Source organism: Phragmites australis, chromosome 15, assembly GCF_958298935.1.
Source record: "Phragmites australis chromosome 15, lpPhrAust1.1, whole genome shotgun sequence".
Taxonomy (NCBI): domain Eukaryota; kingdom Viridiplantae; phylum Streptophyta; class Magnoliopsida; order Poales; family Poaceae; genus Phragmites; species Phragmites australis.
In genome coordinates, this window is record NC_084935.1 from 3,652,307 (window position 1) to 3,674,920 (window position 22,614).

Genomic DNA, 22,614 nt, shown 5'->3' on the forward strand with positions numbered 1-22,614 from the left:
GCGCGATCGGCCTGAAATGGGTCTTCAAGGTGAAGCGCGACGAGCACGGGGCGGTGTCCAAGCACAAGGCGCGCCTCGTGGTGAAGGGGTACGCGCAGCGGCACGGCATCGACTACGACGAAGTGTTCGCGCCGGTGGCGCGGCTCGACTCGGTGCGCCTGCTCATCGCCCTCGCGGCCCACGAGGGGTGGGAGGTGCACCATATGGACGTCAAATCGGCGTTCCTGAATTGCGACCTAGAGGAAGAGGTCTACGTCGAGCAGCCGGCCGGGTTCGTGGTCGCCGGCAAGGAGCACAAGGTGCTCAAGCTGCAGAAGGCCCTGTACGGGTTGCATCAAGCACCGCGCGCGTGGAATGCGAAGCTGGACGACACGCTGCTGTCTTTCGATTTCAGGAGGAACCCGTCGGAACACGCCATCTACCTCAGGCAGAACGACGGCAAGCAGCTGGTGATCGGGGTCTATGTCGACGACCTTGTGATCACCGGCTCGAACAGCGGCGACATCAAGTCATTCAAGGAGCAGATGGCGGCCGCGTTCAAGATGAGTGACCTCGGCTGCTTCACTACTACCTCGGCATTGAGGTGAAGCAGGGCGCGAGGGGGATCTCGCTGAGCCAGGGCGCCTACGCCGGCAAGATCCTGGAGAAGAGCGGCATGACAGGGTGCAATCCCAGTCACGTGCCCATGGAACCGCGCTTGAAGTTGAGCAAGCTCAGCACAGAGCCGCCAGTCGATGCGACGGTGTACAGGAGCATCGTCGGGAGCTTAAGGTACTTGGTCAATACCCGCCCTGATTTGGCATTTGCGGTTGGGTATGTGAGCCGGTTCCTGGAAGATCCACGCGAGGATCACCTCGCAGCTGTGAAGCGCATCTTGCGCTATGTGGCCGGGACCCAAGGATGGGGTCTCTGGTTCAGCAGGAGGGAGAAGGAGAAGCCTTATCTGACAGGTTTCAGCGACAGTGATTTCGCCGGGGATGTTGATGCGAGCAAAAGCACAACCGGCGTGATGTTCTTCCTCAGCGGCAGTCCGATCACCTGGCAATCCATGAAGCAGAAGGTGGTGGCAAAATCCAGCTGTGAGGCAGAGTATATAGCAGCTGCTAACGCTGCTAGTCAAGCATTGTGGCTCGCTCGTGTGTTGTCTGAGATGCAGGGAACAGCAACAAGAGCGCCAATGCTGAGGGTGGACAACAAGTCTGCCATTGCTTTGATCAAGAATCCAGTTCTCCATGGACAGAGTAAACACATTCGAGTGAAATATCACTTCGTCCGGGAGACTGCAGAGGAAGGTCTGATCAATGTGGAGTTCATCAGAAGCGAAGATCAACTGAGCGACATTCTGACGAAAGCGCTTGGAAAGACCAAGTTTCATGAGCTACGCGAGAAGATCGGCCTCATCAACATCAACGGTGAGCACAAGGCTTAGGAGGAGATTGTAGGAATAATCCTTGTGCGCCAATTTAGCATTTACTTTCCTTAGGTGATTAGCTAGAATTAGCAACAGCTGATTGTGTGGCTGTCAATCTTGACGCCTAATTGTAGGCCTTTATTAAGTTTCCTTGTAAACTCTTATTTAAGCAATGGAATAGCACCAGAAAATAGCAGCCAATTCTGCAGCACCAAACAAGATCGTGTTCCAGCGTGTACGCGTGAGTTGTGTGTGTGTTGGCCGTGGTCCTCTCCGACGACGTGCGCGTCGTCTCTCCGGCGAGGTTCCAGCATATCATAATTTGGATCCAAATCTTAAGAGTTCAGATTGAATTTGAACAAAATCCTAAAAGAATCTAGAGCAGTCATACTTTGTTGGATCCGATATTATTTACAGAGCAGTGAGCGAAATAGGTGAAATTGAAGCTAATTTCAGGCATGACACACGATCAAAGTTAATCAAGAGTGGAATTACTGTTGATGGCAAAAAATGGGCCGGCTAAGATTTTTGTGAACACCAAATATTTCGGTGTTTAGTCCACGTCACCACTGGAATATCCAGTGGATAGAGTAGATTAGTGCGAGTGATTTGCACAAGGTTCAAATCTCTTGAAAATTAGTTTGATGAAGTCTCTAGTGATGGCACCGGATCATCTGGTGAGTTCTAAGTCGAGTTTTGCAGAGAGTTTAGGGAGTCAGTCTGGTTGAACTCATCGAATGTTCTGGTGTTTAGAACTTTGTTCTCATCGGAATATCCTGTGTTCAGTCTCGAAGTCGAAAGTTTCAATAGATCGGAACATTCAATGACCAAACCGAGAGATTTGTGTTTCAAAATTTTGGACATTCCGACCATATCGGAACAACCGATTAAATATTTTTGGCTAAATAAAGAGGTCGGTGCTTGAAAAAACCAAACTTTCTGATATGTATCGAAACATCCGATCATGAGTTCATCCAACATCCAATCGAATAATTACAATTTATTTTACTTTTCTTTTTTATCTCTTTTGCCCTAGTTCTCTTTTCCAACCTCCCTAATACTTCTCGTTCTTGATCTCAATGACCAAAGACAAGCCACCGAGCATCTACACTCTCACGGGACCCCTTCCAAATGTAGGTGACAACGAAGGTCCAATGGTGCAACGCCACAAATAGGGTTTCTGAGGTGTTATCCGTTGGATATTTAGATCGGAACATCTGGTCCAGTATTTTGCATACGAGGTATTCAATATTTAGTGCGACAACTTTTCGCGTTAACCATTATAATGTGTAACTAGAGTCCAGGATTTTCTTTTCCTGGCGAGGAGTCCAGCAAGGCAGGAACCTTATGCTCCAGCAGCAACCCTGAGAATTTCATTCTGCCCAATGAAAAATGAAACAGCGGAAGACGGCCAAACAAGTTCATGTAAAAACACTCTGTTTTACAGGCTTACAGAGCCAAACACAATATAAAGGCAAGATATTCTCGTATCAGAGGAACTCAGAAAAACATCAAAACCTTCAAAACCGCTTGTGAATCAGCCATAGGGGTACATCGAAAGAACTATTTGACTTCCCAAACCAGCACGGGTTATCTTACAAACTTTTTTTTAGAGTAAAGAGAGCTTCATTGATTATCGGAAAAGATGATTGCATTCCTGAAAAATGAGTTCGGTAATGGCAGGGGGCGTTTGAAGATGCCACACTGCACACTGTCCAGAACTCATTCCCCTCTGAGCCAAAACATAGGCTACCCCATTACAAACTCTCTTTACATAGTGGCACTACACCTTTTAAATACGCCTTGCGATGCTAACCGCTTCATCGATGATCGGAGACCAGGATGCAAGAGTCCATTCCCTTTCTGCAAAGCTTGGATAATCGTTGCATTATCCGATTCCAGAATGATAAGCATATGGATTAATTCAGCCGCAACCTTAATTCCTTCCAGGCAAGCTATCGCCTCAATCTCCATCGCGTCATGGCCTGGCTGGATAACATCATATGCCGAGTAAAGGACAGGTCCTCGACAATCACGAGCCACCACTCCAATCGCCGCTTCACCTGTGGTCAGCCGGAAAGGCCCATCGTCATTAATCTTTGCCCAACCTTCCGGCGGGGGCTGCCACCTCATATTCTGAACCATTACAAAGCTCTTCTTCTTGTCTCCTGGTCGTCTTCAAACATCGATGCTTTTCCTTTTCCATTCACATGTTGTCGCACGGGAAACAATTCACTGCAATAGTTTATCAGGAAAGATACCGAATCCGCAATTGTGGCTCTTCCTTTATCATGTATAGCATCATTCCTCAAATGCCAAGCTCTCCATAATACCAGTAGCAACTTAGTTTTCATGTCATCCATGAGGGAAGACAAAAGAACCAGGAGCCAATCTGGACCAGTGTAAGCTAAACTGCATTCATCCTGCAAGGTCCATACCTTCCTCATCTCTGCTCGCAACGCCATGGCCTTTGTGCACCTCACTGTCGCATGGTGCTCGTCCTCGACCTCCTGATCGCAGAGCTGACACAAAGCTCGCGTCTCCAGCATCCTTTTCCATTTATTTTTTACTGTTGGCAAGCTGTCATGTGCTAACCTCCACGCAAAAACTTTAATCTTTGGCTGCACTTTTGTGTTCCACAAAATTTTCCAGATTTTCCTTTCCCCATCAGGTGCATCACTTGTAGAGCCGTAGCGAATTGCCAACTCTGAATTTTTCCACGCCAGCCTGTATGCGCTCCTGACAGAGAAAATACCTGTCTTTTCAAAGTGCAATGCAAGCGAATCCTCCAAATCCCTGGACGGGATCCTTGTTTTAAGAATTGCATCGGCATCCTCCTCATGTGTTACATGTTTCACAAGGTTCTCATCCCATTGTTTACCATCCGGTCTCATGAGCTCATGTACATAAGTCAGACGATTCTAGATTTTTTTAGCAATTGGAACCAGCTTATCTTTATGCGCAATCCATCTGCGTCTCCAGATCTTAATTGACCGTCCATCTCCTACCCTCCAGATGATTCCTTGCTTCAACAGATGCAGCCCATGCTCTATTCCTTTCCATGTTGATGAAGAATCAGACGGGAAAGCCGTATCTACCAGGGAGCCATGCGGATAGTATCGTGCTTTCAGCACTTTTGCACACAAGCTCTTAGCCGCCATGCTTGTCTTGCTAACAAAGCTTGATTGAAACATTTCATATCCCGAAAGCCCAAACCACCAAAAGATTTGGGACAAGTGAGCTTGTCCCAAGCTATTTCTGATGATCTTTCACGTGACCCCACCAAAAATTTCTAACCATCTGCATATAGTCATCACAAAAATGAGCTGGCATCTTAAAAAAAAACCCATGACATAGGTAGGCAGTGCTTGAGCTACACTTTTGATCAAAACTTCTTTCCCTCCAGATGACAAATACTTTTTCAACCAATCAGATAGCCGTTTTGAGAAACGCTCTGTGAGGAACAACATAATTATATACAATATAATGAGATGTTTGGCTAATTAATTATGATATTTGAGTTGATCCACGTATTAACTTAGTACTTACGAATAATTGCAGCTTACATTGCATTATGAAAGTGAAAAGTAAAACTTTACCATGACCCACATGTCATGACTATTGTGCCAACCATTAGAGATGATTGCAGAAATTCACTTCTAGACCCACTTAGTAAGTCAAATGCATTAGTACTATGGACCATTGGATTGCAGGTGGCAGCACACAGTACATCTGACTCTAGTCTATCATGTAAAAAAAAATACTGCAGTGCCCAATGTTTTGTTTAGATAAACTTCCAAGTCACTGATAAAGCATAACTTTTTACCTTGTTTATCCTCCATGTCATGTGATTCTAGCAAAACCATTGTTTTCCTTTTTTTTTTCAGAACACCAAATCCATAGGCACCCATAGGCTTGTATGAGTTTAATTGTTTTGACTTAAGTCCACCGATACTACAGGACACTGTCTTTTGGGCCATCAAAGTAAATCTTGATACCTATACCAGTAGCACACGTAGCTCAGTTTGGATTATCTTGGAGCATGAAACACGTTAGATTGCATGTTTATCATTGCAGAATGCAAAACTTCTGTAGTGGCTAAGTCGTCGACGCTTATAAATAGAGTAGTAAACCACCAGCTACTGACCAACCACAACAGTGGGTCTTCTTCCAACACTCACACACCTCTACTCAAGTCTTCCTCGTACAATACACACGTACACACACTTGCACTTCCATATTAATATTAGTCAAGATCATTAGTGTACCATTAGGGTGCTATAGCCTATAGCTAATCTATAGTTCGGGTATTCTATCAAGTTATAATCCGGGTTTTTCGTCGAGATATATAAACATCGATTTTCAAACGTCATTTCTGCCAAAATTTCATATCAGGACAAATACGCTATATCTTGATTTTCTTAGTAAGAGGTAAGCTACGTTGACACCTATTTTATTTATATCATGCTTTTATATGCAAGCTGCGTTGACACTCGTCTTATTTATATCGTGCTTTTATTAGCAAGCTGCGTTAGCACCTACTCTATTATTATTATGCTTTTATCTGTAAGCTACATTCATACCCGCTTAGAATAACATATTTATATCAAAATTATTATCTATTTATATTTTAATATTGTATTTCCCGTTATTACATATTATTATCCATTAATATTGCAGTTCGATATTACATTTTAAGTTATGTTTGCATTTCTAGAATAAAAATATATATGTTCAATCAATTATTCATACTATTATCGATCACTAATGGTAGAGTGGATACTGACGTGAACAGTCGATATATTTTGAGTTACCGAGAGTGCCTAGTGAAAGATTTAGTCATGTAGCCGGAACTATATTATTCACATATATGATGTGACACGTGCATTGAAAGTATCATTCGGGACTGCTCAGGCCTCGTCGTGGTACAAAACACGATGTAATATTAGTGATTAGACAATCTCTGCAGAGTTAAATAAACAATGAAAATTTGATATTAGAATAATTCAAGTTTATTCATACATACAATGTCTTTATCTTGTTGAGTATTTTATACTCATAATTATTTTGGGTGTTAATCGCAGAATCTCAAGGTCATGATATAGATGCTATACATGGAAAATTTTGGGATATATTAATAGTGTGTGTTTAATAATTTATTTACATCAAAATAAGTTGTATAAGTAGACACTTAATCATGTAAATTATGATTTTTCATATAAATAAAGCTTCCGCTAGTTGCTCTGTAAACCACTGATTTTATTTTTATTTTATTTTTTTTCCTTAATATCGTTATGGATTTTTAATCTATAATTATGTGTTGTGTGGGCCCGTGTACGGGGCGTGACACGCTCCTTAACAGGCTGGAATTTATCCGCTTTCATCCTTTGGAAGACCCAAATACTTTCCTTCGAAGGTCGAGGTAGAAACATGTAGTTCCTCCTTGATCTCAGCCTAGCGCTCTACCAGACAGAACTCACTAAACAAAATTGAACACTTGCATGGGTTTATGAGTTGTCCAGTACAACTTTCAAAAAGATTTAACGCCTCCATCACTGCTCTTGCTTGATTAGGTTCTGCCTTAAAGAACAAGAGGCAATCATCTGCAAAAAGCAGATGTGAAATACCCGGCGCCCTTCGGCAGACTTTCCGGGGTTGAATTCTTCCTTCCCCCTTGTCGCGGTACAAAATATTTGATAACCCATCCGCAATAAATAAGAACAGATACGGTGATAACGGATCCCTTTGTCGTAAGGTTTTCTTACAAACTTGAACTACTTGAGTTTTCCTCTCTGATCTAGCTCGTGGTGATTTAGTTGCTACTAGGTGAGTGTGTTGGTCAGAGCTCCAGAGAACATTCTGTGGACGTTGAATTATCCTTTTGGTCCATGATCTTTGCACGAGGGAGACCCAGCTTCTGCATCCAGTAATCCAGCATGCACCTTCGACCATCCCTCGCAGTTATCTCCGTCTTTGTCACTTGCATTAAGGCAGCCCGCTTGCTGGACTTCTGCCTTCACGGATGGAACTACCTACGAGCCAAGTGATGTGAACAAGAAGACTGAACAGTGACAGAACACAACTAAAAGGTGAAGACCAATCCTTCCATTACCTGATCATCCCTCATATCATCAGCAGATTTCAGTCGCTTTTGGCTGCATCCTCTTCTTGATTCTCCAATCCCTTTGGTCTCCTCATTAAAGTTCTGATCTGACCCCTCTGAGTAAATGCACGAGTAGTTCTCTTGTAAAAATATGGTCATGTCACTCAAGGAAATGAACTGACTAACTTTAAATACATAATCTGGTGCCCAACAGGTTAAAGTAGAAAAACAAAACATAAAGCACTAGACGAACAAATCCCTAAGGTACACTTGTACTGGTCAGAAAAATAAGCAAACAAGATATTGAGCAAGATGATGCTTTTTCCTTGAGACACCCATATATTCAATAACGGTATTGCATGGTTTGTACTTTTAACCAAACCAAATCAGTCAGACAAGACATTTCTTCTCAGTAAAACGCATATTTTAGGAATTGATTGTTGCATGGTTTTGCGAAAAAAACTCACAGAAGACAGTCAAAATTTTGAAATATTTTTGTTCCTTTTTTGAATAAGGGACTACAGAGTGATATGCAAAAGGAAATCCTGCAGATACCCCCTACCTGCACTCCTAGAAGGGGAATGCCTGTGCTTGCCAAAATAGCACGTGGAAGATTGTCTAGAGCTTGTTTCCCTTGCATGGGAAGTGGCTTCTTCTACCGGCCCGGTGGTTGATGTATTATCATCCAAAGAATAGACTTTTCCGTCTTGCTGATTTCCACAACAAGAAGGTGAATCGATATGCTCAACCTTTAAGCAGGGCTTGGCTCTGTCACTCTCAACAATCCCAAGACATCCCTGACATATCATACAAAAACAGTACAGAAATTTGATATGTTACTACTGTATGCTTCCATTTTGTGTCAGTGATTTGAGGGAATGTGGCTATACCTGATCAGGTTCGGCGTATTTAATGATTTGCTTAGAGGCTTTCATACGTCTGCGAAATCTCGCAGAGTGATTGAACAGTCCCTTGAAACTGCATTCACTGTCTTGTAATTGGCTTATAAATGTTTCTTCCAATAATCTAAGATAGAGCATGTGTCTTTCATCCGTCCATCCACTAGATGAGCATACCACCAGAACATCCTGGGAGGGGAAAGAAAAAACTTCATGATAGGCCCTCCATAAAAATGACGATATACAAAATTCAAACACTGGTCTGAATATTGGTGTTCTAAAACTCTAGATATGGCGGAAGAACAACATTATATAGCTATATGAATACTGCACAGGCATTGCATTATTAATATGACTAGGAAGATAAGCATACAATCAGAAGGAACTAAAAGCACATTAAAATAACCATGATGGCAACAATTGTAGGAAAAATATAACCTGAGCGAGTTGAGTAATCAACTAGTCCCTCAAATTGCGAAGTAATGACAACTAAGGAAAATATCTCTAGTTCCCTTCCAGTTATTGGAAGCAACAACTGGGATATGAAGCTACCTATGCCATTTTAACAACGTAATTTCAGACGCCTGCCTGCACAGCCAGTTGTCAAAATAAGCTCGAGTACATTGTATACAAAGCAGTGTTCTAATACCAAGGCTTTTTTCTAGAATGCGCAGGAGAACTATGTATTTTTGTATTAAGAAGAAGTTAAATGTTGGTCAAGGACCATTACAACGCGGATCGTTTGACCGATGCCTCAACACACACGTGTTTTTAATACCAAGGAAAAATGCATTTATACATCATGGACTCCACTCTGAAATGAAAGCCATGAATTGGGCTTTCTACCTCCAGCAGAGAGTTCACACCAAAAGATTTGCCCAAAACATCAGTCAAGTTAAAGTACAAACTCTGAAATCAACTGAATACTTCAGCTCGTAGAATATGTTTTCTCGCATGCAAAAACTTGTGCTCTATGATTTTCTCAAGTAGCCCTGCGTTTTGACATATCCCTTTTTTCCCTACGCTTCTAATTTCTCTGTCTTTGTCCCCAACTAGATCTTACACTCTCGTTCCATTTTTCCATTTCCAGCCAGAGGATACTAACAACGAGATGCTGACAAATCGAACAACAGATAGAATCCAAAATAGCATCTCCCACACCCGTCCTTTCACAATGACGCCGAATATTGCTGGACTATTAGCACACCTAGCCAACTCACACATATCACAAAAAAAAAAACTAACATCTCAAGGGGGGAAAACACCTAAACTCGTGCCACAAATACACAGCATGACAGCAACCAAAGAGGTCTGCAGGAGAAAATATTACCGGCAGGCGCACGAGGTCCCGCAGATCGGCCGGCACCTCCTCCATCATCTCCGAAACCTCCGCTCCCCGTCGCCCCCTGAAAACAAACCACCACCTAAAAATGCGAAACTTCACATCAGCGTCCCCCCTCGAGCACAAAACGCAAGAGCATCACGAGCCAACACGAACAGACCGAGCCGAAGAAGAAGAAGAAGAAGAATTCGCGAACCCTAGCTCGTCGTCCGTGCCGCGCCCTCGCGCGCCACCTGCTCCTCCGAGGGGCGGACCGGGAGGGAAGGGAAGGGAAGCGGGGCAGACGCGAAGGGGGGGGGGGGGGCGCTTTTATCCGTCCGCAGTGGCGTCGCTTTTCCACGTGGGCTGGGCGCGGTTCCGGTCAACGCTTGGTCAGAAATATCTCGGACCTGGCGTGCGGCCGCCGGGATTTTCCCTGCACGCGTTTCCCGTGGCCTCATGCTGTTCTTCTCCTCTGGCTCGGCCGAGTGATGATTCGACGATGGCGTCAACTGGCTGCTGCGAGATATTTTGGGATCATGATGTTACATCTCATGGCCATGCAGGTAGTACATATGAAATAGTACCTTATTCCTTAGCTGGGGGTATTTGTTAACATTAAGGTTTTTTTTATTATAAAAGCTGGATTGTGATTAAAATTTAAAAAATAAAACAAACAGCTGAATTGTAAAAGTTAAATTGTGATAACAATCTAAAAGCTGAAACAAACAGCTGGTTGGAAAAGCTGAATTATTACAATCCAACACTCAGATTGTAACAATCTAGCAATCCGTCTTTCACCAGATTATAACAATCCACAATCCAGATTTTACAATCTACAATCTATAAACTATATTTCACGATCTTCAGTTGAAACAAATAGGCCCTAATGTTGAACAAGTAGCTATCATGTGTCTAGGTGACAGTATTCTATAGCTTCTGCCACCTCTAGCTGAATCATCGAGTTTGTCTCTAGCGGCTTAGTTGGAAATCAAGTGTTTACTATTCCGGTGTCAGGCGACCGATGCTGTATTTCTAAGATCATCCTTATCCATATTTCTATCATTTTATTCCTTTTCTGATTCTTCTCTTCGTTCATATTCTCTTTATTTTCTCTTATCTTTAACAGCTTCTCTTTGAAGAGAAAGTAGAGATAATTTCGTTCTGAAGGGAATGATCTTAGAAATATTTTCGTGACGAAAAATGTAAAGAGAAACTATTAAAACGCTGAAGTGAATGAAAATCCATTCGTAAACGAATTCTTATCTTAACGGGAATCGGTTGGAGATGATTTAATCGCTTTCTTATTCCAAAGATGGTACGTCATTCCAGAGTAGATGTCATTGTAATGACAGCTTCCGACTTGAGTGTCACACCGGATGACCGAAGACTCGCCAGCAGTCTTTCTAGCCCGAGCAGCGCAGCGGAATGGAGCTGAATCAGGGCTGGACAGAACTAGAAGATCTGGAACTGGCAGGCTTGGCAGAGCACGCGTGATATTTTTCGTTGGCGCGAGAGTCAGTTTAGTTCACGTTTAACTTTGTCACAACTAAGTTTGGTAGATTATGTTGTGCCATAGAATATGTGGCGAACAAAACAAACACCATTACATTGGCAAAGTTTGGTTAGGGATTGGGTGTATGACATGTGAGGCATGAGACTAAAAAAATCAAATGTGACATCCAACCAAATCGTAAGCCTAAGGAATTGTGACACACCTGATGTGTTTGTGTGGTGCGGCAATGTTTGGCCCCGAGCCGAACAGCCGTGGAAAAACCTGCGACGCCCGCGGCACTGACCAGACTGCCAAACGCTGACTTCATTACTACTTTGGATATTTTGGGCCCAGCTAGCCCATACGGCACCATAACTTGGGGTTGCGGCCCAGAACAGACACTCGGATATTTTACTGACAAAAAAAATTACATGACTGCACAGTAAGAGTAAAGAGTACATGACATTTCGGAAGAATTCGCTGGCATTTCTATGACATGGATACATGAATACACAGAAAGATTAAGCTGAATGGATTATTTGACGGCTAAACAACCGCTTGTGACTGACACTCCAACGTTTCGGGATGCCGGTGGCAGCCCGAAACACTATACCCCCAGCAAGAAGCTTCCAGCTGTTAATGGTTTATTCGTAGCCACGAAGCGGGGCACCACCTTTGACACAAACAGGAAAGGGAAGAACAACTAGCAGGAGAGCCCGGACGCTATTCACTCGGGTCAATGTGATCCCGCGAGTTCGTCCATCTTTTGCCGCATTTTGTATTGCAGCATGGCTGGAGCACAGTCCAAAGGAGTTTCCCCTGCCCAACAAATTCATGGTGCTAATTGTTAACGATTTCATAACTGGCATTCATCTGTGTAGATTAAACTGAGATGTATATACTCTCAAAATTAAATAAAGATGTGTACGGATGAGCGTTCAACAAAATAGCATTTTGAACAAGTAATATAGAACAATCCTTTTTTTCTCCATTAGTGGCCGATGCAAATCTTTTGGTTTATCTGCTTCTAGAAGCTAAAATTTATAAGTTATCACAACTTTCGAATATGCTATTAATCAAGTTCTTTCAGACTAACTTGAAAACGTTGTCCAGAAAAGCCCAGACACAGGTAGGCTTATCTTTGACCACAATACATATGTGTACCCAAAAATTAAAGCCTCCACGGTAGCTCGTGGGATTCAAATAAGTTTGCCCTTTAGGTCATACTAACTCCCAGTTTGCTTTACACTGGACCATTTTGTGTAGGAAGAGCATTCAACAGTATCATCAAAATAGGAGTTGAATGACTGATTGAAAGCGTACCTTGTCCATTTTTGCTTTGAACATTTGCTCCGTGGTCCATGAGAACAAGAGCAATCTCAGTCTGGTTGAATAGCGCAGCCTGGAATAGTCCATAGAGAGAAACTCATTAGATCCAGGTTTGCTTATTTTCACAGAGATGTATATGCCAAACACCAAGATCTTCTGTAGCTCAAATTGCTCATGCTGAAATGCAAAGGGGTCCTTAAATTGTATGGACAAATATAGCATCAGCATCTACCAAACAAGGAAGCAACTGATCCACAGAAAACCACTGATTTGCATGTGTTTCTCTCTCTGGATATGTCATACATATTCAGATATTCTCTTTCGGTACTAATGCATGTATATGTTGTATGCAATCAGACATTTACACGCAAACAGTTAAGCAAATTGTACAAAGAGGTCATAGTACAACTCAAAGACAAGGGAGACATCAAAAGAGCACATACCAAATGTAGCAAAGTAAATCCTTGTTTGTCGCAGTAATTAGAATCCACTCCCTGCCCAATGTTGAATGTAAGAATCAAGTAGACAAAACGAGACATGAAAGGGAAATTTTACCTGGCTAAGAAGTTTCTTCACACCTTTAATATCCCCACTTTTGATTGCCTCTCTCAGTCCCTAAAAGTAAACTGGGTTAAATAATCTCCTACTTTGCCAGGCCAGTTGAATAATGGAATAGAAAAGGCACAATAATTGAGTTCGTTTATAAAAAAGCTTACCTCCCCAGTAACTTCATAGTCAGACAGACTCTTATCATTACTATCGTTGCTCATCAGGCCCATATTTAAGAAAGAGCTGCAATAACAACGGCAATGAGGAACACTAACAGTACGAGACAATATGATCAGTTCAAACATCTGTCTGACCATGCCTAATGCGGATGTATTGAATTCCCTATTACATATGTGCAAAAGATTGAGGTAGTAAGACAATGAGCAAAATATGCATTCAGATCTCCCTATTACATATGTGCAAAAGATGAGGCAGTAAGACATTGAGCAAAATATGCATTCAGATCTCCCTATTACATATGTGCAAAAGATGAGGCAGTAAGACATTGAGCAAAATATGCATTCAGATCTGGCCAGAAAAAGTTGGGACACACGCTGAAATTTTATTACAAAGATTTGTAAAGAGATATGACCAAGAACTTAGGCATTACTCTTAACAATGGCAGAAAGTGTGAACTCCGACCAACCTTGAGTTGCTGCTGGAAGTGGTCGAACCCTTCTGTTGGCTGCTAGCAGGTTTCTTTGGTCTCGGGTTCGACTGTGTGGTTGAGGAGGAAACGGTGCTGACATTCTGCTGGATAGTATCGTTAGGCAGATGCAAATCTAAGCAAAGTGCTGATAAAATTAAAATGGGTTGTCATCCACCTTAACAGGTGCTGGTTCCGGTTTCGGTGCTTCGCATATGCACAAAGGCATCCCACATTTGCACTCGATAACTGATGGATTCTTTGTAGGCGACGAAGCATCCTCTTTACCCAAATTTAGACCTGAAAAGGATTCAGTTGCACTAGAAATGCTCCCAGCTGACCCCACATTATCGGCACGTCCATGGCTGCAAAACCACACAGGACAATAGTAACAAATTATATACCCGGGCAAAGCTGCTTACTTCCAAACTAGACATAACTGTGACTGAGTACAAAATCAGATTCCATATATCAGGATAACTGATAACAGGGGCTACCTTGAGGATTTGTTGAAGCAATCGTAGCAGACCCTGACGTCTGTGTATATTCCGAACTGCGGCAGAGCCTGAAACAAGTTGAAGCAGAGTGTCAAACACCTTAACCTCGCAACCCCAGCTCCCAAGGCACTGCCACAGCTCGATCCAGCACAATTTTGGCAGAGAACGCCCATGCTTTTTGGTTGCTTACCATGTGGTACGAAGAGTGGTCGTGGCAGAGCGTCCTCCCGCAGCTGCGGCAGTGATGCTGCAAAAGTAAAGAAAAAAAATCGTCAGTCATGGTATTTCCACTACTGCAACCAGTCGAGCTACGATCCGATTCGAAGCCAGAGGACGGATAAGTTTCCACCGGAACGAGTTCGGTTCAGGGATCAGGCAATTTTTCAGAGAGAGAGGAGAGGAGGGGGATTCGTACGCGGCGGCGGAAGGCGGAGAAGGTGCAGTGGCAGACGTCGCAGTGGACGGACTCCTGGAACGGCGGCGGCGTCTCCATGGCCTCGGCTTCCGCCGCGGCGGATCTGATCCGGAGCTACCGCTGCTCGCCTCGCTTCAGCGATCTGAGGCGAAGGCGATGCCGCGACGAGGGGAGGTGTTAGGTTGAGGAGTCCTGGAGAGGAAGGAGTGATGGGGTCGTTGGGTAATTCTGGACCGTTGATGGCCGGCGTACGGTCGAGATTGCGCAACCGCGTCTTCTCCTCCGACTCGTGTTGTGTCCTTGATTTTTCGAAGGTTCAGAGAAAGAGAATCACACTGGAAAGACAAGAAATGATGTGCAACTGTCAGCGAGCATCGCAGTAGTGCCATTCTGTTCATGACGAACGAAATTCTCGTTTAGAATGTAAGGATCGGTGATGCTGGATTGAATTAGGATCACTTAAAACTAAATTAAAATTATAAGATAAATATATTTTAATTTTTATTTATATATACTCTAGATTTATCTAATATTTCTATTCTATCAAAACAAAGTTTTGCAACTAAAAATTAATTCTACCAACTACACATGATAATTCTAAAAAACCATAAATAAAGAATAGTAAGTGCAAGAACTAAGTGAGAAATGTAAAGGTAAAGATAATGCAAACACTCAGCATGATGATTTTTATCGATGGATTGTTCTCCATCTTTAGTTTACGTTGGAGTTCCTCGCAAAGGCTAAACTCCCTAATTAGATAACTTCGTGGATGCTCACCATCGCCTTCACTATGGTAGTACTTCGCCACTCCAGCATAAGTCACTCTTTCCGCTTACAAAGCTTGTGACCCCTCTATAACCTTCTTGGAGGATCTCAGGAGACAAAAACGCCGCCAAGCCATCTAAGTACATGTAAACATTAAGAGTAACAAGTGTAGATCACTCACTTAATCCAATCGTAGACAAATCATCTAGCTAGATGCACACTAGGTCTAAACTAGTAATAATCAAGTCCTTAATTTTGTAATAATTGTCTTGGTCTTCAATATACTCAACTTTAGTAGCAAGAATTCCTCTCAAGTATATGTGTGTTCTCCTAAGCTCTAGCCACTTCAAATGAACGAGTGGAATCTATTTATAGCCCAAACTCTCAAAACTAGCTGTTACTTCTCAGACCCGAAAAACTATGAACAACAGATGATCCGATGAGCATATTTTCCTTAGCATCGTAACATCTGGTGAGTGCAACAAAAACTAACCGTTGGAACCAATTGCTATGTCACCGAATGATTTCTCAATCTTCCGATGCACATATTGGAACATCATGCGGGAGTATCTCGCCAACTCCAAGCAGAGCAAACCTCTGTAAACTTCTTTCAATGAACCTTCTGGTGATCATCAGATCATTTGGTGAAACTTCCATTGAAGCACCATAGATCATCAAATGTTCACATCGGATCATCCAGTGCATGTATCCTATGACTTTTTCACTTCATCACTCTTTAGAAACTTATTCTGGTGTAACCTTCTAGTGATCAATAGATCATCTAGTGAAGCACTATAGATCATCCAGTGTGAACATCAATCATCCGGTGCATGTATCCTATGTGACTTCTTCACTTCATCCGTCTCTGAAAACTTGTTCCGGTGTAACATTCCAATGTTTATCGAATAATCCGATAAACCTTCCAGTGTTCACATCGAATTATATGATGAGTACATTTAGATAGAGACTTATCCAATTCAGTCCAAATTTTACCCTGGCTTCAACGACTTCTTATTACGTGATGTCTTAGGTCTTCAACTTGTATATTAAGACCAGCCAAGCCTAATATGTATCACTACTAGATAACTAATCTAAAAACACTAGACAAGCTATTAAACTCAAATCCTCTTTTTAGTATGGTAAGAAAAAACAAATATATATACACAAGTGATGCTCTCAACACCACAATCACTTGCCTAAATAATATGTTTTTATATCCTCATGAAACTCTTCTTTCACCTTGATGATGTTTATAACCCTAAGTTCATCTTCTACATACATAAGAATAAATATTTGCATACTAGCAAATCTTGTTAGTCTCATTGATCATGTTAACATTAATCACCAAAACATAATTTCAAAAGCGTGAAAGGACTTAGAGTTCATTCAGGGAATGATTCAGGATTTATGTCCCTTTCGTTTGCGAGCCTTCATCAAAACTGCGACACAAGTCAGATAGGAACAATCAGATTCTTGGATGCTGGTTGCCGGTTCCATCTCAACTTCCACATTCGTCCTTTGTTGTCTGATGTGAATTCACTTCTCCATGTCTGGCCTGAAGAATTTGGAATGTACATTACGACTCAATTCCGACAGTTCATCCTGATGAGTACTGCACTTCAGGGAACGAAAACAAAACCTTTGACCTGCAAATTGTGCGAAGAGAAACAAGTGCAATGGAATGCCATGACACAACAGGGTCACAAAAAGAAATGGTAAACAAGTAACTTCATATGAGATCAGAGATATACCCTCAGAGACAATTGGTCATATCACTCCCTTCGGCGTTTGCCGAGGAATCATACGGCACTTGCTATGTTAAGGCCTCATCATCAGGCATCCTTTAACGTTCTTTTTTTCCTTTTTGTATTTCCCCAAATGTGTTGCATAAAATTGGGTGAATGTAGTATATATTTTATAGAAAAATCCACTAACTAGCCAAATTAAAAGACAGAGGAAAGAAGTCATCAGAAACTGAGTTGATATCATGGACAACAGCCATCTTAGTGATGGTTCAATCATCCGGCAGTTTCAGTTCTTAAATTTCAGCAGTGGACAAAGACAACAAAGACTAGGAGGCACCAAATACCAACGGAGTTTCTTTAAAGAAAAAAATACAATCAACAGCAGTTCAGAACGAAAACAAATCTATATGAGACGTGCTGACAATTCTTTATCAGTAAACAAGTAGGTTTCATAAATAGATGATAAAACCCTCAGAACCAAGGTAAATCATAGATCAAGCCTTGAGACTTTGCATGTCATACGGCACTTGCAATACATGACGTTTCCTCATTGGGTATACAAAGGTCCAAATGATGAAGTTACAGGGAGAAGCAGGGAAGCTGGTATAACTCCAATCTATCCAATATATGTATTTGAAGTAGAAAAGATACAAACAAATCATACTTGTCGACAATTTGAAATTCTGAAATGTCAAAATCCTTCTGATGTTGTTAAATTGGAAAAAAAATGTTCCTGAAAAATTATCTAAGATAGGACCAAAAGGATAACTATCTGCAACTTACTAGCAGCTTTTGCAACCTTGTTCCTTGGTTACTCTTTTCCAAGTCATCTGAGTTCAATCCATGCTTCAATGAAGATTTTAGAAAGGAGATGACACAAGACAAAACAACATCCCTGGTTTATTATAACAATGATAATCCACCCATGGTGTAATATGATAATCCCATTTAGCAGCAGAGTAGCTATCCTACATCACCATTTTCTTGTACAAAACTGGAGTTTGGTATCTATTTGATCAGGTAGTTCAGTTTTCCCATCATCTTCTGCCCTCACGCAATGCATCACAAACCTTTGCAGCATCTGCACCATATCCAACATTATGGACCCTTACTATGTTAGCTCCGTTCAAAATCCCAGCTGTCACAGCTGCAACAGTAGCAACATCTCTCTCAACTGGATTGGCACGATTGCATATTTCACCCAAAAATCTTTTCCTTGAGAGTCCCAGTAATAATGGCACATGTGAAGCACCTATACTCATTTTACCCATTTCCCTCCTAATGGATTCCAAGCCCATAATTACTTCAAGGTTATGTCCGGATTTCTTGGAGAACCCAATGCCAGGATCAAGAACTATCCTCCACAACGGAATCCCAGATAATTCTGCTTCTCTCACCTGTGTATATAGCTCAGAAGCAACTTCCTTGCAGACATCACCATACTGTAAATTCTGCTCACTCTGCATAGTTGATGGATCTCCCCTCATGTGCATTGTAACATATGGAACTCCCAGTTCAGCTGCCACTCTAAGAATTCTTGGGTCAAGCTGTCCACCGGATACATCGTTGATCATGTGAACTCCTCTTTTCACAGCTTCAGTGGCAACTTCCGCATAGAATGTATCCACTGAGAGCAACTTGCCCTCCATCTCGGGAACTTTTGTGATCTCATGTAGTACAGGAACCAACCTCTCAAGCTCTTCGTTTGGAGATAATCTCTTTGCAAAGGGCCTGGTAGATTGAGCACCAATATCAATGATATCTGCGCCTTCTGAGATTAATAACTTGGCCTGAGAAATGGCAGCTTCCACTTGTTGAAATTTACCTCCATCACTAAAGCTATCTGGTGTCAGATTAAGGACCCCCATGACAAGGGTTCTCTCACACCAATCCAACAGACAATTCCCAATAGGTAATACCCTTTTAATACCTTCTGTTCCAATCATAGATTCACCCCCAAGTTTATTCCATAATTCAAAGAACCCGCCACTGCACTTTGAGAGAGAGTGCCAACTTGTTTCGATACCATCATCAGTGGATGTACCTAGGAGGTCAACAAGAGGTGCTAAAACAAATGGCCTCTCATGGATGCGTTCATGCGGCACAATTAGAGTCTCACTATTGATCTTGGAGTTACCATATAGAAGTATGTCTAAGTCGATTGGTCTTGGGCCATACCTTATTCCACCAGTGCGCCCTATATCCTTCTCGATTTCCTTTAGTCTCTTAAGCAACTCGTGAGGTCCCAGCCTAGTTGTGCCCCGAATGGCAGAGTTAAGAAACCGCGGCTGATCGGTCACATAAGCAGGGGCAGTCTCATAGAGGCAGGCATGCCTAGTGATGTTCACGCATGTGCTTTTCATCAGCTGCAATGCCCTGTCAAATGTACTGACTCTATCCCCCACATTGCTTCCCATAGCGATAACAATCTCTTGATCAGCAGAACTGCCCCCAGACGAACATTGCGTAAACGAACGAGCCTTGAATGGAACAGCATGTCTGGAAGCTTTGTTTGAGGATCTCAGAGAATGACTAAGATAAGAAACTGTTAAAATATATGAGGCGGTGAGTTAGAGGCTTAGAGCTGTTCTTGATTGGAAGATAGAGGATTTAAAAGGAAAAAGTTGGAACAGTACCTGAAAATGAATGTGATGGCACTAGTCCTCCACAGTAGCTCTTTGCACCTGAATACATCTTTCTAAGTGACTCCTTAGCGTGGAGGGGCATCGCTGAGCATACGAGAATCAAGAAAGGTAGTGATTAAACCAATTTATAGCCTTGTTGGATCTTCCACGGGAGCATCAATCCTTCACATCTGCTCAGTAGCAGATAAAGGACAAATATGAAGCCTGGGCAAACCTAATTAAAGTTAATAATCATGAGCAAGCTGATATATGCATCATGCACATAAAGTTGACAGCCATTGGCGGACCCAGTATAGGACATGGGTGTACATATGTATATGTACATACTTTGCTCAAAAAAATAATTTTCGCAAAAAAATAGAAGTTAGTAGGTATAGTATATGTACATACTTTGATTTGGTCAGATCGAATACAAACAATGAAGCAGCAAGTAAAATCCTTTTTTATTGTGGCAAAAAGAAACAGCTTACTACATTAGGATTTGGGTGCTCGGTTTCGCACAGCAGGAAGGGAAGGGGCGGGTGTACCTGATGGATGCTCATCGCCGGCGAAGGGTCCGACGAAGATCCGGCGAAGGGCGGCGCCGCTCGCCCAGTCGTCGCCGCCAGGAAAGAGGGGCCGAGAGAGAGAGAGAGAGAGGCACGGGATGACGGGAGGGGAACGGGAGGAGAAGGCTGTGAAGGCTGCACGGGCCGGGAGGGGAACGGAACGAGAGGAGGGGTACTGGAAAAGCGTGGCCCATTGCGGTATTTTTTTTGGCGGGATATCTTTAATACAATATTTTCTTCGTCTCGAAATATATTTCATTTTAGAATTTTTATTGGTCAAACTTTTTTAACTTTGATCATCAATATATTTCCTTCGATCATAAATATAAGTAGTTTTAAGTTTGTCCTAAGTCAAACTTTTTTAACTTTGACCATCAATAGTTAAAAATCTAGATAGATTTATAACATAAGGTTGATGCTACTTAGATATATCATGAAAAATAATTTCATAATATATAACCCTCTCTATTTGAAATTTTATATTTTTATAGAAATTGATCATCAAATTATCACCTTGTAGACCATGTCGATGTCCTTCTATTTATATTTGTGATCAGAGGAAGTATAAAACATGACATAGATTGATAACATAGATATATTTTACCAGATTCATCATAAAAAGGACTTTCATAATATTTAATCATCTTTATTTGAAATGTCATATATTTATATAAATTGATAGTCGAAGTGTCAACTTGTAGACCGTGTCAATGTCCAAAATGACCTCTATTTTGAGACGAGTATATTATTATAGCCATTTAATACTTATCAAAGCCATTAATTCTAATTGTGTGAGGAGACCAATAACCATCCATGAGCCATTAATGTGATGACAGACCATAAAACAAAATGTAGGTTATTAGATCAACGGACAACCAACTATTAAGTAAAGTAGATCGAATGATCCTGTTGTCATTTATTCGTACTGCATTAGAAAGATAAATCATTCATCGGTGAGGGAGATAACATTTATTGGAGAGGAAGAGAAGAGAAAAGGATGCATAGAAATTCTAAGATACTTACATTTAGCGAATAAATGACCTACATTTACAATAAGAGGAAGTATAGATTTGACTATCATCAAGATGTTAATTACATGAATAGAGATTGATATCTAATGATTGATATATTTAGGCACATGGACTAGCCAAATTTATCTACCAGTAGATATTTTTAGCTAAATTTCTTAATAAAATATATCCAAGCAGAAATTGTCATATCTCGATACATGGCAATAATGTGATGAATAACCTAAATTATAAGTTTTGGTTACAGCTTTGCAAGGGTCCTAGCCATTTCAAGATTTTGGTCTAGCTGGTTCTGGTTTAACATGTTTGTTTGTGATGTGATGATTTTTTAGGAAGAAATTGGAGCTACAATTAGAGCATAATTTAAAAGATAGAATATGTTGTACATCCAATCTAATAATGTTGCGTCCGCCACTGTTGGCAGCCACACTAGATTTAAACTAAAAGTAGATACATGGATAAAGATAAATATATTTTAATTTATATTTATATATACTCTAGATTTATCTAATATTTCTATTCTATCAAAACAAAGTTTTGCAACTAAAAATTAATTCTACCAACTACACATGATAATTCTAAAAAACCATAAATAAAGAATAGTAAGTGCAAGAACTAAGTGAGAAATGTAAAGGTAAAGATAATGCAAACACTCAGCATGATGATTTTTATCGATGGATTGTTCTCCATCTTTAGTTTACGTTGGAGTTCCTCGCAAAGGCTAAACTCCCTAATTAGATAACTTCGTGGATGCTCACCATCGCCTTCACTATGGTAGTACTTCGCCACTCCAGCATAAGTCACTCTTTCCGCTTACAAAGCTTGTGACCCCTCTATAACCTTCTTGGAGGATCTCAGGAGACAAAAACGCCGCCAAGCCATCTAAGTACATGTAAACATTAAGAGTAACAAGTGCAGATCACTCACTTAATCCAATCGTAGACAAATCATCTAGCTAGATGCACACTAGGTCTAAACTAGTAATAATCAAGTCCTTAATTTTGTAATAATTGTCTTGGTCTTCAATATACTCAACTTTAGTAGCAAGAATTCCTCTCAAGTATATGTGTGTTCTCCTAAGCTCTAGCCACTTCAAATGAACGAGTGGAATCTATTTATAGCCCAAACTCTCAAAACTAGCTGTTACTTCTCAGACCCGAAAAACTATGAACAACAGATGATCCGATGAGCATATTTTCCTTAGCATCGTAACATCTG

General features: G+C 41.5%; 4 protein-coding genes across 11 annotated transcripts; 1 reads left to right on the forward strand and 3 right to left on the reverse strand.

Annotated features, from left to right (window-relative positions):
• Positions 1-685: 685 nt before the first annotated feature.
• On the forward strand, positions 686-1,429 carry LOC133893004 (secreted RxLR effector protein 161-like). The gene has a single exon (XM_062333985.1). It carries the CDS (start codon positions 686-688, stop codon positions 1,427-1,429), a length of 744 nt encoding a protein of 247 aa, XP_062189969.1.
• A 5,462-nt stretch (positions 1,430-6,891) lies between these two features.
• LOC133893252 (uncharacterized) lies at positions 6,892-10,042 on the reverse strand. Of its 3 annotated transcripts, none has more exons than XM_062334231.1 (6): positions 9,952-10,042; positions 9,744-9,837; positions 8,405-8,602; positions 8,077-8,311; positions 7,524-7,630; positions 6,892-7,443 (listed from the first exon to the last, which is right to left on the reverse strand). In XM_062334231.1, the coding sequence occupies exons 2-6, from the start codon at positions 9,789-9,791 to the stop codon at positions 7,285-7,287; spliced, it is 747 nt and encodes a 248-aa protein (XP_062190215.1). In that variant the 5' UTR covers positions 9,792-9,837; positions 9,952-10,042; the 3' UTR covers positions 6,892-7,284. The 3 variants fall into 3 exon arrangements, with proteins under 3 accessions (XP_062190215.1, XP_062190217.1, XP_062190214.1); XM_062334233.1 differs by having other exon boundaries at positions 9,744-9,819; positions 9,952-10,037; XM_062334230.1 differs by having other exon boundaries at positions 9,916-10,034.
• A 1,630-nt stretch (positions 10,043-11,672) lies between these two features.
• On the reverse strand, positions 11,673-14,864 carry LOC133893296 (uncharacterized). Of its 2 annotated transcripts, none has more exons than XM_062334284.1 (10): positions 14,666-14,864; positions 14,441-14,497; positions 14,251-14,318; positions 13,932-14,118; positions 13,754-13,860; positions 13,275-13,350; positions 13,114-13,173; positions 13,002-13,052; positions 12,553-12,631; positions 11,673-12,048 (listed from the first exon to the last, which is right to left on the reverse strand). In XM_062334284.1, the coding sequence occupies exons 1-10, from the start codon at positions 14,741-14,743 to the stop codon at positions 11,966-11,968; spliced, it is 846 nt and encodes a 281-aa protein (XP_062190268.1). In that variant the 5' UTR covers positions 14,744-14,864; the 3' UTR covers positions 11,673-11,965. The 2 variants fall into 2 exon arrangements, with proteins under 2 accessions (XP_062190268.1, XP_062190269.1); XM_062334285.1 differs by having other exon boundaries at positions 13,754-13,857; positions 14,666-14,861.
• A 1,676-nt stretch (positions 14,865-16,540) lies between these two features.
• Positions 16,541-20,660, reverse strand: LOC133892868 (folate synthesis bifunctional protein, mitochondrial-like). Of its 5 annotated transcripts, none has more exons than XR_009904413.1 (4): positions 20,348-20,660; positions 19,812-20,024; positions 17,182-19,720; positions 16,541-16,985 (listed from the first exon to the last, which is right to left on the reverse strand). XR_009904413.1 is itself a non-coding variant. In XM_062333853.1 (3 exons), exons 2-3 carry the CDS (start codon positions 19,900-19,902, stop codon positions 18,213-18,215), a joined length of 1,599 nt encoding a protein of 532 aa, XP_062189837.1. In that variant the 5' UTR covers positions 19,903-19,990; positions 20,348-20,660; the 3' UTR covers positions 16,541-18,212. The 5 variants fall into 5 exon arrangements, 3 of the variants coding, with proteins under 3 accessions (XP_062189837.1, XP_062189835.1, XP_062189836.1); XR_009904412.1 differs by having other exon boundaries at positions 16,541-17,076; XM_062333853.1 differs by having other exon boundaries at positions 16,541-19,720; positions 19,812-19,990.
• Between the last annotated feature and the right edge of the window lie 1,954 nt (positions 20,661-22,614).

Coding starts and splice junctions, on each gene's coding strand:
- LOC133893004 (XM_062333985.1), top strand. CDS start 686: ATGGAACCGCGCTTGAAGTTGAGCAAGCTCAGCACAGAGCCGCCAGTC.
- LOC133893252 (XM_062334231.1), bottom strand. CDS start 9,791: ATGATGGAGGAGGTGCCGGCCGATCTGCGGGACCTCGTGCGCCTGCCG. Junction 8,603..9,743: donor GGGACCTCGTGCGCCTGCCG/GTAATATTTTCT, acceptor TTCCCCTCCCAG/GATGTTCTGGTGGTATGCTC. Junction 8,312..8,404: donor AATACGCCGAACCTGATCAG/GTATAGCCACAT, acceptor ATGATATGTCAG/GGATGTCTTGGGATTGTTGA.
- LOC133893296 (XM_062334284.1), bottom strand. CDS start 14,743: ATGGAGACGCCGCCGCCGTTCCAGGAGTCCGTCCACTGCGACGTCTGC. Junction 14,319..14,440: donor ACCACTCTTCGTACCACATG/GTAAGCAACCAA, acceptor AACTTGTTTCAG/GCTCTGCCGCAGTTCGGAAT. Junction 12,632..13,001: donor GATTTACTTTGCTACATTTG/GTATGTGCTCTT, acceptor GGACTATTCCAG/GCTGCGCTATTCAACCAGAC.
- LOC133892868 (XM_062333853.1), bottom strand. CDS start 19,902: ATGCCCCTCCACGCTAAGGAGTCACTTAGAAAGATGTATTCAGGTGCA. Junction 19,721..19,811: donor GCCATCACATTCATTTTCAG/GTACTGTTCCAA, acceptor ATATTTTAACAG/TTTCTTATCTTAGTCATTCT.